General features: G+C 44.6%; 1 protein-coding gene across 6 annotated transcripts in view; it reads left to right on the forward strand.

Annotated features, from left to right (window-relative positions):
* CLASP1 (cytoplasmic linker associated protein 1) overlaps positions 1-17,111 on the forward strand; it is a 189,457-nt gene extending 172,346 nt beyond the window's left edge. For all 6 annotated transcript variants that reach the window (XM_062578537.1, XM_062578539.1, XM_062578541.1 and 3 more), the window contains 3 exons: positions 7,142-7,348; positions 10,992-11,108; positions 12,969-17,111. In XM_062578537.1, coding sequence (XP_062434521.1) covers positions 7,142-7,348; positions 10,992-11,108; positions 12,969-13,055 — 411 coding nt within the window. In that variant the 3' untranslated portion in view covers positions 13,056-17,111. The remainder of the gene's footprint in view (positions 1-7,141; positions 7,349-10,991; positions 11,109-12,968) is intronic.
* Positions 17,112-19,051: the final 1,940 nt, after the last annotated feature.

A 19,051-nucleotide genomic window follows, 5' to 3' on the forward strand; every position in this document is an offset into this window, starting at 1 on the left:
GTAGCAAGCTTTTGAGATTATCATTGACTTTTTAATGCCCCTCAGAGCTCATATTCCTCATGTGTGACTGAGATTTTTACAGAAATCAAGTGTAATGTTGAAAACGTGATATTTCATGCCCTGTGCTTCCCTTAACTTAAAACATCAGAACAGTGTCAGCATAGTTGAACATCTTGGGATGCCTGGGTAACTGGTGGGGTGGGGAGAGAGAAGGGTGTTAAAGTCCAGAGTTAAGTATTTGAACAGCTAGGTCTTTGCCATTGCTAGAACTTCTCTTGCCTTCTGTTTCTCAAAGCAAGGTCCAGGATCCAGCCCAACAGCACCACGCACCTGCCCAGGGATATAGGAGAGGAAACCTCAGTCAACGGGGCTGGATGGCAGTGTTGAGTCACGCTTTGGGGGCGCAAATGCAGGAGGATTATAGAATTCAGACCTTAACATGGGTTCAAAATTAACATAACCCTGGGCTACAGGCTGAAAGACTTTGGGTTAGGATCTATCTTCTTTAGTTTACTCTTATTTTTTCCTAACTTCAGCCTATATTTATACTGTTTATAGCATAACAGCCTATTCAATGCTGTTGATTTAATGATGTGAAGAGTCAAGTCTGTTTCAGTCATAATTGCAAATATTTATGGGGTTGACGTGTAAATGCTTTTCACTTACTTTTGGAGCATTAGAATGTAATTGAAGTTGTGAGCGATATTAAACCGTGTTGATTTTTATCACTGTTTGCAATTATTTGGAAGAGAACCATCCTTCTGTTGCCAATTAGTTAATATTAACTTATTTGTTCCAGTATAGTTACTCACCCGTTACTAAGGAGAGATGCTGTCTGCTGACCCAATACCATTGACATGACATTGCTTCAGATGCATACCAGCAAAATGAATATAAGTTTATTAATGAGTATTAAAACAGAAATAGTCAATTATCTTGGGAAATTGTCTCAAAACATCTTTACCAGTGAAAACTAGAGGACAGCTAATTTCCTGATTCTGTCTCTGTTTTTCTCTGCAACTAAGCCTATAAATGTATCTGAGTATTTTCCTTGTGTAAGGGCAGAATATTGTGCCATGTTTAAATACCTGATTTTGGTCTTTTATTACCCAGAGACTATAAGCATAATTGAAATATATTGTTCCTTGTTGTAACCATCTATAAGATGATGAATAAGAACAAATCACAGCTATTCGTTAACTGTAAATAACTTGCTATCTTGCTGAGGTGCTTTTAGACTGGCCTCTGGCATTTGTAAGATAAAATCTAACTGTCTTCCAATGATGGTATAGTCTGTGTCTGTTTCTACAGAATATAGCTTATTAAAGTAGTACAGAATGATCAATCTTTTAGGTTATTTGATACATCCTCCATACTGGATGCTGTCAAGTGCTGCAGTTTGGCATTTGTTGTTTCATAAGTATACATTTACTTATGTCTTTTTTTTAATTCCCAGCATATTTGAAATATTTAGTACACAGGAGAACAATCTAATCTAGTTCATCGCCTTTGAATCCTTTATAGAAATCATATTGTTTTTTATTTGCTTAGTACTCCACATTGCTCTGAGTCTATTTCCTGCTCTGAAACCCAATTCTTAATTGTTTGTTCCCACCTGGATCAGACTGTAAACGCTTCAGGGATGGGCGCTTGCCTGGCTCGGGATGGGTAAGCCTGCATCCCCTCCGGCTTAGATTATGCAGACTTAAAGTAACCACGTCTAGATGGCAAAAGCCAGCTCAAAAACATAACTGTGTGCCTTGTAAGTCCCAAAGCAAAACCCTTGTTCTTCTGATTACTAAACTGTGCCGACACTCCACATATTTCACAATCGAGGATAGAGCCTCTAAGTTTTTAGTGTTTTTTCTTTACACTACTGCGTTCCCTACAGCTTTCTGGAGGGACAGTGCAACTAGCAACTGGGGCAGAGTACTCCACCTTACAATCCTACATGAACTCATCTGGGCATACGGATGCTGCTCTGCTGAGATCCAGGCATGAGTTACTCTGCCCTATGTAGTCTGTGAAACAGGGATATTCTGCCTTAGATGAGTGAGGACATATATTTTGCTGTGGTTATTTGACAAGAGCTTGGGTCATTTCAAAGTGGAAGTGAAACTATCAAAATCCTTAGAAAGTTGCTGCATGATCACCAAGAGCAGGTTATAACAGAGAAGGTGCTGCAGCGTTGGGCAGCGCTGAGAGTGATAGCTGAGCAGAAGAGGTTACCCTGAAGAGATGGGGAGTCTTGGTCTCTTGGTTTTGTGCATCTTAAGCAAATAGGTTCCAGTGGCTGCATTATGATGTGAGTTGGGTAAGCTGGTAGGAATTGTTGTGGTCCAAAGCGTGTCCAGCAACTTTTGTGGAACGCCAGTGATCCTGATGTGCTTTTAAAAAAAAAAAAATGGAGGGGGGGGAGCCCTGGCAGGTGGCTGTCTTCATCATGCTATTCTTAATACTGCACGTCCACATGTCCCCACCTACTGAAATCGGAAAGCATTTCGCAGACCTTCCTGGGGCTGTTTGACCCATTGCTTTGAAGCTACTCCTTTACAGTGTTAAGAAAGGCATTGTTAGACATGGAGGTTGTTTACCTCCTCTGTCTCTCTGGATACACGCGGGTGAAAATGGTTCATTCCCCCAAAGCAAATTACGTGGAATTATAACCACTTCTTTTGGAAGAGCTCGCAGGAAAGGTTTAATGCATGGCAGATCTCTTTCAAGGAACTCAGCTTATGTTACGCCAGCAGTAGTCAGGTTGAATCTAGTCTCTAGCATGTAGCATAAGGTAAACATTTGGAAAGGAGAAAAACCTGCTTCTTTAAAGTGAAATGCTATCTCTTAGATCAGCATTCCTGGGCTACCTGCCCTTCAGATGGCATTAGCCTATCCAGTTCATACCATAGTTTGCTCTAAGCTTTTACTGAGAGCCAAAATCATGTTTGTGATATACCCTGTGCACAACTTATAGTGTCATTGTTTTTAAAACATTGCAGGCTCTCGCCAGTCTTGCAGATCTTGCTTCATAGCCACCCTGTTGAAATTGCTTCTTCTAGTTGTCATCATTGCTTGATGACTGCTATTTTTCTTTCATGTTTCTGAGATCATGGAGAATTGTATTAGGTTAGACAAAAAAATTGCTTCTCTTGATACGCTACTTCTGACAATGATGCCAGAAGTAAACGTGCAATGATGCTTCTCTGAGAATATTCTCCGTTCTTCTAGCTGTCTGACGCTGACAGTCTTTCTGTGCTAAAGGTTCCCTGTGCCCTTCTGTGTTTATTGGCCTTTGATGGATTTTCTTGCAGGAATTAGTTTAATTTTCTTAATTCATTTAGTATCTGTGTCCTCTTGTAACAGTGAGCTCCCCAGTCTGAGCATGTTGTGAAGAGCAAACCTTTTTCTTGAATTTAAAGGGTGGCATCTCATAGCCACTAACTCCTGTGGTGGCGGCAGTTAGTCTGACCCTAATAGGACCATTCCTGTTGTTTCTGGGTGTATATCTATAGATCTCTCCAAAGATAGGAGGAAGAACTGTTACTTGATGCTGTTAGCTCATTTCTCCCACTCATTTTAAGATTGTTTCACTCTGCTGGTCAGGTCAAATCCCTGATTAAAAAATGATTTTTTTTTTTATATTGGCACACCATACATAGTATGTATACTCTGCAAGACATGAGTGTTGTGCCTCACAGCAAGGTATCTTCACTGAACTCAGCTCTGATTGCATACTCCTGTTGCCAAATGACCCAGCAGTTTGTATCTCTTGATAATGTCCTTGCCTCTCTGTGGGAGCACTGCTGATTTCTCTGGCATCGCTGGGTGAATGCGACTCTGAGAGCACCATGTAAGTACCTAGAGTAGATCTCTCTCGTGAATGCAGAATTGGTCTGGGTGACAGTGCTTTAGTCTGTTGAAGCCGGAAGGAAAGACCTTCTGGTCAGCACCGTTACTGCCAGTGCAGAGTGGTTGCATTTCAGCTTTCTGGGGCAGCAGAGATGAATGAAGGCAGAGCCTACGCTCTGGGCTCGCTCTCAGCTGGTGCTGCCTCAGCCTGTCCTCCCTTCTGTCCCCTGCTGATCCTTCCCAGCGGAGCGGGGAGCTGCTTACCTGTCGAGGCGCCGATTCAAGCAAACGTGTAAGCACAGGCCTGAATCCCATTGACGTCAGTGAGACTTAAGCATGTTGTTAGTTAAACATGTGCTTAAGGGGCTGGCTGGAGCGTGGCTTAGATGGAGACACTGTCTCCCAGATGTGCTCTCACGGGACTTGGAAATCTACGTGGTGTTGTCACATTTACAAGCTAGCCTCAGCAGGGAGCCTGCTGGACACGCGTTCTGTGATACGCCCTTCTGTATTTAGAAGAAACGCACTTCATGGTGAAGTGATCTGAAATACCCAACCGCTGCGCTAATGCGGTCAGATGCTTGCCTGAAACAGGCAGGTTTGGTGAAAGGAGGACTTAACACAGGCACAAATAATCTGGCACATTTACAACTTTTCTTGCTGAGTTTACAGTATGCAAAATATGTTTGACCTTTGTTGCTATTTAAACCCTGGCTCATTTTTTGAAAAATTACAGCCATATTAACCCCTTGTGCTTGGAATTAGTAACAGACTTTTGAAGGTTTTCTCATACACTTGGCTCATATCTGCGACTTAAATGCTCATGGTAAACTTTAATGCAAATAGGATGTAGGGTTAAAGCCTGACTAGAATGCTTATTTACATTTTCACCTACTCCACATTTACAGTAGTGTATTTGAGACCAGAATCTGTCCTGAAGGGCTTACTAAAATACTGTTACTTCCTTATCAAGTAAGATATCAGGAGGATTAAAAAAGTTGAGTATTATGTTGTGATATGTGTTCAAGCTTTTCTTTCTCGGGCTATCTGAAAACATTTACTAACAGCATTTGGAATTGTGGAAAAGCAAAATCCCAAGTGGTCTGTGTCCAGATACTTACAGGTAGTGGGTGTTGCATGTGTGGGGTTGGATGGTGGTGGTTTGGTGTTGGGTTATTTTTATTATTATATTTTTTAAGCTAAGATGACTTGCTCATGAATGTTAAGCAGACTACAAGTTTTCTGGGTGGTCTTGTAATTCCATTGCATTTTTGTAGAAAGCTTGATGGTAGCAGTTTTTCAGCACTGGGAAAGGTGATGTCAAAAGCTGCTGTGCCAAGTAGTGAATTCCTTTAAAGGAAACCTCCTGACTTTATCCATGCCAGCAATTCAATGCTGTGATACCAAACTATGGCATTAGATTTCATTAATCTAATTCATCCATTCATTGGATGTTTCTCTCCTTACTCAAAAAATCCACATAGTGTTTCCTGTTAAACTTGTACTGGCAAAATGCGGAAAAATGCTAACTTTTATGTTTCTTGAAAGTGAAGAGGAATTAGCAAAGTGCTAGTGGGAAGATGAAAAAGAGCATTCTGTTCCATACTCGTTCATGGGTCTTTCAGGATGAAGTTTTTTTGAATACTGACTGCCTAGTCAGTATTCAGTATTTTTTTTTCTCCCCCTTTGGAAAATGTTTTAACACTATATTAATTGTTGAGAAAAGCCTGAGGTAGATGGAGTAGATTAACAGCTTGTCTTCTGTGAAAGGGCGCTGCTGCGGTCTCTCAGGTTTGCTTTACAGTCCTGTCCGAACCTTTTCTGCGTGCAGTAGTTATACTGCATGAAGTATCTAGGGTAACTTTGGCTGTCAGGTTTGCTTTAGAGGATGCCAAGAGCAAGTGGACAGGTTTTGTTATTTCTCAGGTGTACAAGCATGTTGCAGCTGTACCTGTTTCAGTGAGGCCAGTATTAATGAGAGTGGAAGATTAAAGGTGCTGCAGCCCTGAGGAGCTGCGGATGTGGGTAAGGTGTGCTGTGTAGGCAGAGACGATCTGTTCTGCTGGAGCAGTTGTCCGAGCTGGCCACTCGTCACTGTTTCTATCTGCAGATCAATTGGGCTTTTTTTTTTTTTTTTTTTCCCTTTGCTTCCTCTCTTCCTTCTCCCTCTCCCCCCTTTCCAGATTGGGATAGACTTCCTCGTGCTGAATTTCTGGAGTATCAGCTCCATAAAACACCCACAGTGTCTGGCTTGGAATGAGTTAGAGGACCTGTAATAGGCACTTGCGCTTTCCGTGCAGTCTGGGAAGAGAGGGAGGTGCCTTCAAAGGCTGTGTGGTGCTGCTGGGCTCAGAGCTGGAGACTGCCTGGGGCTAGCCAGGAAATACTGCGCACAAAGATTTGTGGATCTTTTTTAGCGTTGAGATATCTGATTTAATTCTGTCCCTTAGGGCACCCACTGAGTGGGTACTCAGGTATTCCCACTCTTGATGGTGAACACGAAGGGGAGCAGGAAAAGGTGGGTGAAAACATCCTCTAGCCTTTGTACTGGAAGAGGAATATGGTGAACAAGGAATATGGGATTTGTGGCCAGGAAGAGTGCAGCCAAGGGAAAATAGGACTTTGCCTGGCAGTTAGCACAGACACTTGAAAGGAGGAAACCTGCCTTTCCATTCTGGCTTTTTTAACCAGTTACTACAGAATGTAAAATGAATAAACTCTTATGCGAGGGGAGACCAAAATTGGATTTTCTCTCCTACATAGCGTCCTACACACTGGAGTAAAGAGTGAAAGATCTGGATTTACTTTCCCTGAGGCTAAGAACACAGTTGAATTCAGGTCTCCCTCTTCTTGCATGACCACTCTAAAGTGTAGGCTAATTTGCAAAACATGAGTGCTACCACTATTTCTACTTGTTGGTGGGATTTTTGGTTTCTCCAGTGCTTTACATGTGATTGCATTGCTGCCTTAGTGTGTGGTAGAGGTGCTCGGAGCACAGCTGCCCAGTCAGGGACATCCAAAATCTGGTTTGCCTTCATACTGTGGGTTTGATTAGAGCAGAGCTTAGATGGGAAATGGCAGGACACATCCCCATGGGCACAGATGTCTCCACTGTCTGCTTGGAACAAATATGTCACTGGAGGCAAAGGACACTAATTCTGAGCTGATTGCTTCTCACTAGAGCCTCCTGTGGATCTGTTAATGAACATCTCTGAGTATTTCCTGGCAGTCATTCCTAGTTTGGCTGTGAAGTATGAACTCATTAATGTAAGGTTTTGTTCTGCTTTCATTCCAGGTGGTCAGAGCTGCTGAGGAAGCTGCTTCTACCCTGGCTAGTTCCATCCACCCAGAGCAGTGCATCAAAGTGCTTTGCCCCATCATTCAGACTGCAGATTATCCAATTAATTTAGCTGCCATCAAAATGCAGACAAAAGTCATTGAGAGGATTTCTAAGGAATCGTTGCATCAGCTCCTTCCTGATATTATTCCTGGATTGTTACAGGTACAGAATCTCATGTCACATGTGCTCCCAAGCACAAAGCATAATTGTTTATTGTGTAAAGTGTGTAACCTGAGAAAATTACCCTCTAGGGCCAGATTCTGGTAAATAAAAATTTTAATCACTCTGAGTTTTTCTATCTTTGAGCTTTTGATACTGTTTTAATACATTAGGGAGAAGGAGAGGAAAACTCCCAGTTCCTGTGTTTGCCTTCCACAGTTAGATGCCTTGGCCTGGCTCCTAAGAAGTTAGTAGCAGCCATGCAATAAACCTGGTGGGAATTAGCCACCTTGGGCAATTGCAGCGTATCCCAAGCAGCACATCTTGCAGTCCCCTTTCATTTCTGCTGAGCTGTTCTGCATTTTGATTGTGCTTTGCATTTGTGTTTGAATCCCAGCAGGCTGGATAGTCTCTCCTTTTTCTCTGAAATCAGGAGACCAAATTTCTGGCTTGCACAACCCTCTCAAGTTGGGTGGGGAGCTTTATATTTGCCAGTGCTAAGGCATAGTCTTATATTGTGAATTTAGCTTTCAACGCTGGCTCTATTGGAATTTTATTCCATTCCTCTACACAAGCAACTGGCAGCATATGGTCAGGAATAAGGCTGGAAGCAAGACAGAAATTAGGTAGCAGCAAGAAGAGAGCAGAGCAGAATACTAAGTGTGTATGTGTTTATCGGGGAGGGATTATGACAGGAACAAATCAGTCCGAAGGGGGTGGCATGTTTTGACTTCACTGGAGAACTGGGATAAAAAAAACTCTTTATAGTGAGCATACTGAGCTGAAGGACAAGACAAACCCCTTGTGTGTTCAAGCATTTGTTCCAGCTTTGTAATGTCAACTCCTACAATTCTGCTCTTAAATTCCAACATCTGGGGATCAGGCAATTCTGTACTGATCTTCACTTTCATTGTAAGAAGTTTTTAGTTGTAATTGTTGGGAAATAAATCTGGACTAGCCTTAATGCACCAGTGTGCCTTAGAAAAGAGCACAGCTGCATTTGTTTTATTAAATTGCTTCTCTATCTTGAATACTGTTTTGGAGGCTAATTTGTGACTTCTAATCTTAGAGTTGCCAATGATTGTTTCTGTGCCTTAGAAACTCATAGTGATTAAGTGAATCTTGTACTCCTCTTTGTAAAGTACTTTGGGATCCTTCAGACTGAAAGATTCTGTGCAGTGCAAACCACCTACATAGTTGTTTACCTTGGTGAGGGTAATGGAGTGATTAAAAGGTGAGAAGCGTCAGACAGTGGTAGTGTAAATGCATGTGCGCAGCTCAGCAGCTCCAAGTGGCATCTCTCTGGCCTGAGATTTTGGCAAGGCAAGAGCAGCACCTGGCTTTGTGTGGGCACGCTGCTGCACAGCACTGTAGGGGAGTTTGGTGGGAGGGATGCAGGGTCCTACAGCTCTGGCTTTCTCAGGAAACCCACCCTGCAGAGGCAGCAATCGTAGCTGCAGAAGCAGCCAGCCCAGGGAGGAAACATCTTGTACTGGTGAAAGACAAAACCAAACCTGGCAGCTCCTTGTTGTTTTGCTGCTGTAGCTGCAGAGTCAGTCGTAGCGGTCATAGTCCTCTGAGCCTGGGGAAAGTCACAGCCCTTCCTGCCCCTTCCCAGAAGCCGTGGCCTGGCAGCGTACCCAGCCGCTGTGGGATGAGGCGCTGGCCGCATCTCGTTGTGGCAAGCCCCGCTGGCTGCGGAGAAAGGAATGCAACCTTGAGCGAGGAAAGCAAGAGCAGGCCTGGCCATGTTACCTAGTGGTTTGAGTGCAGCGCAAGGGCAGAGACAGGGCGCTGATACGCCTGCATTAAAGCTTTTGCTGGTACGCAAGTGTTGCAGAAAGAATGAGACATCCCAGCCCCCCAAGCTGTTTTGATAAGGGCTTCAGTGGCCTTTGCCTTCAGGGCTGCCTTCAGACTGGCCGTGGATGTAGTTTGCAGCACGTGCCAGGTCCTGGTCCCAAATCACCCCAGCCAGCTCTTGCTCAGAGCACCTTGTGCCTCCCCGGTGTTTGTTGTTTGCCTGAAAGCTAAGCTTTGGGGACAGAGGTTGTCCTGGTCTAGACTTTGCAGAGCTGAGAAGTGCTGTGGGGTGCAAAGTGTAGGGATGGAGTCAGTGGGTCTGGATTAGAGACCCACAGAGACGAGAGTCATCTCCTGTAGCCTCCTCCTTCCATACTCGTAGAGATGAGCCCTCAGGACACACAGCGCAGCCTTGGCCTGGGGTAACTTACTTAGCCCACACCCCTTGGATGTATCTGAGAAACACAGCAGCACACAATTTTTATTCTGGTGCTGGAGCCCTTTTGCTGCTTGGGTTTTGCTTCTCCCATCTGCTTGGGGAAGCAGCGAGAGTTGCTTAGTAGGGGACAGCTGAGCAGACCCTGGCATGGCAGAGCCCGGCTTTTAAGCCTTAGGCAGACGCTGAGTGACCAGCCTAGAGCAAGCTTTCCCTTTGCCTGGAGAGCCTGGGCCCGTGGGTGTCATGCCCATGATGAGCTCTGCCTCAGGGTGTCTAGCCTGCCTGCTGGGGTGTTTGCCAGTGGGCAGCCTGATGTCCCCGGCCCCAGCCGCGCAGGGTCTGTCGTCTTAGCTTTCCCGGCAGAGGTCCCCCTGCGTCCAGAGGAAGCAGCGTCCAGCTTGCTGGAGTGATCGGTGCGTTTCTCATGAGATCGTGGCTTGGCGATAAATCACTGCCACTGTACAGAACTGATGTCGCGAGCTGTTGAGTGACCTGGTGGCTAGTTTGAGCTCTCCCATAGCTGCTTGAGGTCTGGCACACCCACCGCAGCCTTTCGTGCTCTTTCCCACGGTCATTCCTGCCTGATAAGTAATCAAAAAGCTTGCGGCTACAGAAGTCTGTTCATCTAATGGACTTAGTATACATGCGTGTGCTATGCAGTGTTTTTTGCACAGTGGCAAAAAGGCTGGAAAATGATCCACTATGACGGTAGTTTTTTGCTATTTCTTATGCCTGGATACTGCTATTCCATCCAAGACGCACATTGCACTTCACAAACCAAAATTTTAGGTTTCATATTCAGAGTGAGCTAACCACTAGGTCATTTTACTGCAAAATTAGTTTTCATCTGTAGCTTTTTTCTCAGAAATGGTCAACTTCCAAGATGTAAGTTGGTTGCCACTGAGTTGGATTTGGGTCAGGAAACTGGGAGCAGTGGGAAGCATCACCTGGGTATGGAGCAAGAAACATCCATAGGGCTGTTGTAGGACTAGTGTAGTGGATAACCTGCTGGATCATCCTGCTGTTTTTCAGTTTTCAAAGAACTGAATATTTATTTTGTATTTAAAATAAGGGAAAATCTACTGAAGAAATTAAATCTTGATTATCCAGTCATCTGAACTGGATGCAGGAATATATGTATTTGATGGTCCTATCATTTGAGTCCTAAGCTTTACAAGTTTTTGTTAGGAACCAGTGTTCTTGTTTAATGATATAATAACATTATTTACTTTAAAGTAACAAACAGGATGTATTTGGCTCTTAAATTAAGCAGGCCTTATCTGGTATATTCTGTTAGGTCTATGGCTACACTTGCAGAATATTCACCAGTTTATTAGTGTATTGATTTGGAAGGATGTTGGCAAGATGTTCTTTGATTAGTGACCCTTTTTTCTTGTTTTCTAGGGTTATGATAATACGGAGAGCAGTGTCCGTAAAGCTAGCGTGTTTTGCCTAGTGGCAATTTATTCGGTAATTGGAGAAGAACTGAAACCTCATCTTGCACAACTCACGGGAAGCAAGGTATAAGAGTAACACCTCTTTGGTATTTTGACAACAGGCAGCAGAACAGCTCACGCTACTACCAGCAAGAGTAGTGGCTTCACAGTGGTTCTGGGTCAAGTTCCCTGTGCTCAGTTAAATCTTAATGAGTTACTCTAGCTCACACTGCTGAATGCCACTACAGCAGCACAGCACTTGCTCCACAGTGTGAGCATTTGAAACACCACTGAGAGAGTCCTGGGTGGGGAGGGGGCTGGGATCAGTTTCCTGACATATTTATTCCTGTGTAATGCAAGCTGCCACCAGTGAGCTGGTCCCTCACTGTTCCCACTGCAGCCATGTGTACCTTGCCTCTTTTGTGCTACATTCAGAGGTGACTATGCAGTGAGTTGGAACAGTGGGCTGCTCTGGCTGAAAAATTAAAAAAATAAATAGTAGATAAAAATTTAAAAAGTAGTTTTTTTAAGTCTCTTTCTGAGACTGCACAGCTAATCTGATGCCAGGAGAGTGGGAATGCATTGCTGGATTGGGGGAGAGAGTAGGACCTCCCCTTTCCACAACAGGCCATGGTTAGGGCTTCACTGTTAACAGCACAGCAGCTGTGCTCCTTTCCTTTCTCCTGGGAGATGAGCGAGCTCAGGTGACCCTCTGAAGACTGTTGTGCCCAGCAGTCAAGACAGCAGCAAAACTCAAATTCTGAGCTGATGCTGCAAGTGAAATCAAGTCCTTAACTCACCTCTGTTCTTCAGATGAGAACCAGGATGTTGCTTTCAAGCTGATGGTGTTTAATTATTCTTCAAAAATGTTCAGAAAGCTAGGTTCTTTCTCCTGTCTGAAGTCCTAAAGCTGGGATTTCTCTGCAAATTTGAGATGAATTCTGCATTATTGTGTCTAGAATAGATTTATGCATGGTGATAGTTGCTTAGTTCAGAGGCCTTCCTTTTGTTATTTCAAAGCAAGTAATTTCTTTTACAGGTAGGAAGTGTGGTGTGGGTTAAGACAGAATCTGAGGACACTTTGATTTTATTTCTAAATAGGGTTGCCTTATCTCTAAAAAAATTACTTCAGTTTCCCTCTGAAAAAAAAAAGAAAGCTGTTGATGCTGATGTTTACCTCGTTTATACTTGAGCAGTTGGGAATCCCCATATCGAAGTGCTGTAGAAACTTTATTATCCCAGAATCTAGGTGCCACAGACTTACTGTACTGCATAACTAGCTTTAAACATGTGAGTAATTTCTCTCAGTTTACTCAGACTGCTGCATGTTTAAAGTTAAACTTGTGCATGAGTCATTACAGGATCTGGAGTGAAGGTGGTAAGGCAGAAAAAACTCTTGCAATGGTAAATCTAGTGAAGCTGCTAGGACAATATATTTCGAAGTTAGTGAAGACTTTTAAATATATCATGGAAAATGAACATTTTAAATAGAGCAAAACCTGTCCCACTGGGCTCCCCAAGCATGAAGAATTAGGAGTGTTTCCTAGGAAGGACCTAGGCTCTCAAGTCGCTGGTGCATGACCAGGTTCAGTGTCTAATGCGGCTCCACTGACCAGAGCTCTGTGGGAATCCTGCTTACCTGAAACAGACTGCAGGATCAGGACACGTGCCCTGACTGACAGCTGCTGAAATGAAGCACAACCAATTTTTAAAATCCCATTAAATCTGGCTGTAATTTCAGTAGAACCAGGATTCTGCTACTGTATATTTTGAAATACTTCTATTTTTCATCCAGAGAGCCCACTGTGGTGTCAGCTCATCCAGAATGGTTCCCTACAGAACACACATTTAAGATTTCCAGTCAACTTTTGCTTGTCTGTTTTGCTGACATCTTCTGATAATTTTTTTGCTGACATCTTCTGATAATTTTTGTCATCTCTTTCAGATGAAGCTACTAAACTTGTACATAAAGAGGGCCCAGACTACCAATAGCAACAGCAGTTCCTCTTCAGATGTTTCAACGCACAGTTAATGAAGACATCTGCACACGCGTAGACTTAGAAGCAATCAATGGTGCCTCTCAGAGACCTTTCTGCTACTCTTACTTCACTGGCACACTCCATCAGCTTAAGGAGGCCATGCAGATATTTATTGCAATCAGTATTTTAGTCCCTTAAAGCTTTTATGTAGAATCTTATCGGTATTGAATGTAAAGGAAGCAAGGTCTGTGTTGCAGTCTTCATTAAAAAAAGAAAGTGAACAACAGAAAGCCATACTTAAACATATTTGTATAGCCTGCTGAAATCTCTGAAATATGTTTAGGTTAGGTTTCCAAAACTGAGTCTGCAAAGGTGGACATGCATAAATGTCAAACAAATCTTGTTATTTTAGTTCATACCCAGTTCTGGTTTCTGTGCGCTAGTTAATGTGCTCTCTCCCCATGGTTGCAGCCATTCTGGCTGGATTCTCCTCTCTCCTTACCAGTCTTGTGATCCTCTTTTGTACGTCCTCCTTGCAGCCTGCCTAACTTGCAGGATCCTCCATGAGGAGGTCTTTGCAGCTAGGGCTGTAGTTCCAGCCTCTAATGCTTTAATACTGAGAGATAGCAAATGAGTAATGGAAAAAGTAGGTTCTTTTAAAACATTGAAGTTTTGTACATAGTTCTAACAGACCTTTGATGGGCTGTTTTTTTCTGTAACTGCTCTCCAGCCAGCTGTGCTTTGTGAAACAGCTGGGCTCTTGCTACATTCATTGACACTGTAAATATTTCCCCTCTTCCTGCCCATTTGGCGCTCTTATATGCTCAAAAGGCATGTCAGGTTACTTGTAACTCCTTGAAGGGAGCCTGAGACACAGTTCTGGGACTGATGCCTGCGATCAGACACTGGAGTTTGGGTGTTGTGTTGGGCTCTGAGCGCACCTGTGGGTTTGCAGTCAGAGCCGGCAGGGCTAGATCGTAGTGCTGCTTTGCAAAGCAAGCTGTATTTTTATTGAAGTCTGTAGCATCAAAGGGCTGATCTGCTCCTCTGACTAGACCCCCAGTGTTGGGTGGCAAATGGTCTTGTTCATCCCCACTCCCTGTGTGCTGTGGGCAAATTGTTCGCCCCAGAGGACAGAAAGGGAATCTTAAACTGGACAAAATGCCCCTGTGGAAGTGCCCACTGTGGGGGCTGGCAGGGCTGGTGCCAGTTGCCTGCTACAGCTCCCCTCCTGTGCCTGAAGAACCTGCAGTGCTGTTACCTGCCTTCAGAAACCTCCTGCTTCCCAGCCAGCCCCACACACAGTCCTGCAGGCACTTAGCACTTCAGAGGAACGTGCAGCACTCTCACGAGGGCTTTGGCAGAGTGCTCTGGGTGCCATCCCGGCTGAGGGCACTGCTGGGCAGATCCTTTCAAACTGATGAGGGAGATGAAGTCAGAATCAAACCAGCAGCAGTCGAATACCCTGTGGCACCATCCTCCACTGATAGGAGACCCTCCTGTCTGCAGAGGGGGAGCTCCCCCTGCTGCTGCCATAACCCAGAGGAAGCAGGAAGATGTTCATGCTGCTGTTGGTCCCAGGCTGGATCCAGGCAGATGGACAGGCCTACCCCAACATGCAGTGGGTCAGAAGTGGATTTTGCCCCTACTGCCGGCAGCATGAAGATGGATCCACAGGCTGTATGTGCTCTCTGGCTGCTTCTGGTGCCTCAGTCTCCCTCCAGCACCCTCCCCATGGGGAGCTGAAGGGACACCTCAGCAGCATGCAGGCAACACAAATGTCTAGTGCCGCAGCAGGGTGGCTGAAGCCCTATTGTCCTCTGTTCCCACTGATCTGTGCCTGGGTGGCTCAGCCCCAGTCCACTGCAGCCTCTAAGGAGCTGTGCTGGGAGGTGCTGCATGGCACCTTGTCCCATCTGAGCACCCAGTTCCACCAGGGCCCTGCAGGATGGGGCCATGGAGTTTTTGGACCCTTTTCCTGCACTGGTAGCCTGAGAGCAGGAGAGGTGACCTGCTCCCGAGTCCCTCAGGACATATCCAAGCTTTCACTGGCTGTAGGCCTAATTTCCCTCATATTTCCTGATACAAAATGCTATGGCAGGAGAAACCATTGCAATCCTGGTGTGGGGGATTTCCCCAAGGTCTTCCTGCAGGCTTGATTAAAGCCATCCTCACTAGAGGATGCCGTTGTGACTATATTGGCTGCTCCATGGTCAGCGTTGCCCTTTCTGTGGACCATTCCTTTACATCATCTTTCAGTAGGCTTGGTAGATTTTTTTTTTTTTTTGAATGATCGAAATTTAGTTTAACATGAATTTATTTTCATTTTTCCTTTTCATTTTTTTATTTTCCTTTTGAGGAAATATTCAGCTGACATGTTGGCAGCAGTTAGCTGTCTTGTTTGAATTATTATTTTTTTTTTAATTTTTGCTCTAACTGCTCAGTATTTATGCCTCTCTCTTTCTCCTCATGTCAGTTGAGCATCTGTCCCAGTCCTGGGGTTCAGAAGGTTGGCATAGCCGACTGGATGGCGTTTAGCCCCTTCCAGCCGTGGTGGAGCTTTTTCCATCACCATTTGCTGTTTGTTTGTTTTTGAATGGCACACTGTAGCAAGACTCCAGGAATTGAATTTCTTCTCAGATGTTTTTCTTATATTTTATAAAATTCTGTTAGTATGCACTGAAAGTGAACGCACTGTAATTAATGTCCCTGAACTGACCCTAGCACGTGTGCTGACACTACAATAGGAATTAAGAGCTTGTCCTTCAGAAATACATGTGGAATCTGTGGCTGCTTTTAGACTCCAGGGATGAGCATGTATTTTTCGGATACTATTGGCATATTTGGGGCTGCACGTGGTAGAACCAGGCCTTACTTTCTTGATCGGATTCTGTTCTGTTTGTCAACAGATGCTCATTAGTGTGTTACTTTGTTTCTTTTCATGAGTCAATCAAGGACTGTTCATCCTTTGAGTACTCTAGAAGTCTGTTATACCTGTATACAGTAGAGAGCGTTCTGCTTAGGTATTTATAAATCATTTGCGTATAATGTACATAGTAAGTTGTTTAGTATGTTGAACACGACCTGATCTTTTTTTCCTTTGAAGTACTCAAAGGGCTAGCTCTGAATGTCACCTCTCTGATCTGCAGTGTTCTGATTTCCAAGAGCTGTACAATCACTTCGTTTTTTTTTTTAGTAAGCATAAAGGTCTCTCTGGCTACAAATCAGACAGTGTCCCCGCACGTTTGCAGAGGAAGATCTGCATGCTGGCAGTGCCTCACCACGACGGTGGAGCTTGTGTTCACGTTCTCCCAGCAGTAGCCACTACTGCAGCTGCCTTTTTTTTTTTCCCCCTTGCTGCCCATTATGCAGGGCTTTGGGTTTTTTGTATCTTTGAGAGGAAAAAAAGAAAAAAAAAAATTTGCCCACCATGCTTAAAAAGTCTGAATGGGGGAGGACTCTCAGCAGACAGCGGCTCCTGGCTGTAAGGCTGCCGAAATCTCAGATGTGGATATTTTTCTGCCGTTGGCTGCACCAGTGCTCCATGGGCAAATAATGGATACATCGGCCCCCACAGTCTTATGTACTGTAGTTCTCATGTAGTGCAGAATTATTGAGGCATGTGGCTTTCTTAAGGTACACTATGTGTGCTTGCCTGGATTACAATACAATACAAGACTGTCTTTTTTTATTGCTTATTACTAGCTTACCAATAACCTGTATAAGTAATGTAACTCGCATCTTTGTCATCAAAACCTCTTCTCCCCACCCCTTTATTTATCAAGCATAATATTACATATTAAGGGACAGAAAAATAGGTCTTTGTAGAGTACAGCAGGATGTTGCTAACAATAATGTTTTAAATGGGAAGTAAAAACCGCTCTGAAAAATGCCAGCCATAAGAAATGATTTTGTTGGCACTGTGTTCATGCGCATGTATTTTTTTCTATTTTTCCGCTTTTGTCATGTTACATCCATATCTGTATTTATATCTTATTTGTTTCACTTTTGAGTGTATCATGGCAATTGTACAGATGTTTTTTGTTAACATTTACGTGATAGAATTTGCTAAAAAAAAATTAAAATCTTTTGAGTTTGCCCTAGAATAACTGGAAGTTGGGTTTGTTTTCAGGGGAGGAATAGCACATCTCCTCACTCCAGCAGCCCTGCCAGCCCTTGCTTGTAAAGGACTTGCTCTTGAAAATGTACTGATCGTTTTGGTGTAACAGTGGAGAAAAGACCTTGGCTGTGGAGATGAGGCCCTGATTCAGGAGGGTTTCAGCCCAGCTGCAGCCTGGGGTGCACATGTCCACTGCAGTGCCCATCCAAGCTGGAGCCTGGATTGTGCTTGCAGAGGCAGAGCTGAGCCAGGGGACAAGGCCCAGAGTCCTTCTGCTGCCATTGCTGGTGTTCATCTTCACTGCTGGGTGAGAGTTGCAGGGGAGAGCAGGCAGGGCAGCACCCTGCCAGCCTCGCTCAGGGGGGTTTGCGGGTCGCTGGTACCATCCAGCTGCTGACTCGGGATCTTCTGATGAACATGGACAAGTCTGCCTTGTCCTCACCATCCCCTTCATCGTAGCCCTGGCCAGAGTAAAACCAGGGCATTGCAGCCCTCAGGAGTCTGCTGGCAACAGCAGCTCCTGGTATTCCTGGCATTTCTTCACACTGCTTGTTCCTGTCCTGGCTGCTGCATTTTCTGTATTAATTAGGTGGTTAGTTGGCTGGTTGGTTCCTACACATGCTCGTCGGTGATGCCACTGCCAGGACTGCAGCGGGGCTAACAGCCGTGCTGGGAGCAAGGGGAGCAGAGGTGGATCATGGTGGCAGCTCCTTGCAGCTGCTGCCAAAGGCCAGTGCATCCAGCCATGGCCCCATGGGCAGATAATGCACCTGCCTCCTGGCCACGATGCTCTCTGCCTCCTGCGGCTGTGCTCTCTGGGGCTGGTATGGTAATTTTGGGAGGCAGTCTAGTCTAAAACGTGGAGGAAAGCTGCACTGCAAATCTCAAGCAATGTGGAAGAAACAACTAGGCTGTTTGGACTTGAGAGATATTTTGGAGTACTGAGATTTTTTGAGGAGAAGAAGAAATTTGGGGACGCTCATCTTCTGTCAGCTTTTTTGACTGTTGGGGAGGTCATGCTTCTTGGGGAGGGTGCTTGTGGCCTTATAAACTAGACAACTTTCCTGAGTGACTAAATAGGTAATTGCAATTAAAAGACCTGTTGATGATAGTGAAGTTGTGCCCTATCCTAGGGAATTGGATTCTCCAAAGATACGACTTTTACCTTGGCACTTTTCATTTAGCAAGCTTCGGGTATCCTGTGGCGAGCTTTGGGGAGTCTGGAGAGTGTGGGAGGTTCAGATGTCCTGTGTGAGGCCTTTGAAGTGAATGTCATCAGGAAAAGGAGCAAATGTGAAAGTATTTTGGAATTTGAGCACCAGGATTCAGCTCATACAGGTTATGGCCATGCTGGATGAAGGACTCCTAGTTAAACCATCTTGTCTGTCTCCTACAGCGAGAGGATTACCTCATCTTCCCATGTTAGTCTCTAGATAGTTCCCAAAGTAGAAGAATGGTCTGGAAAACTTTTCAAAATTTCAGGCATTCAATGCTTTTGCTTAGCCATGGACCCTCCCTAGGTATTGGTGAGAGCTATTCCAACAGTTCTTGTGTCAGCCCCAAATTCACGTGCAGTGTTTTAGAAATCAATCAGAGTATGTGAGGTAAATGAGCACATTTAGAACCATGACAATGTATGTTTCTTTTCAGAAAACTCTGCAACTGGTCTGTCACATCAGCTAGCACTGCCTGTCCAAAATGTTTGAAGTCAACTGGCTTCTGCAGAGGCCCAACTTCAGGGTGCATGGAGGGTTGAAACCCCCCACCCCTTTCCTGACATTGCCTGGGGGCAGTCTGGCTCCTGGCCCCTCATGTTGCAGCCTACTGGGGCATTGCTGCCTCATGGTAACATTGCACCTGTCACAGTGTGTAGAGGAGCAAGGGGTGTGTGGGGATGAATTCATGGGGGTAGGAAAGGATCTTGCAGGT

This window comes from Rhea pennata, chromosome 6 (assembly GCF_028389875.1).
Source record: "Rhea pennata isolate bPtePen1 chromosome 6, bPtePen1.pri, whole genome shotgun sequence".
Lineage (NCBI taxonomy): Eukaryota > Metazoa > Chordata > Aves > Rheiformes > Rheidae > Rhea > Rhea pennata.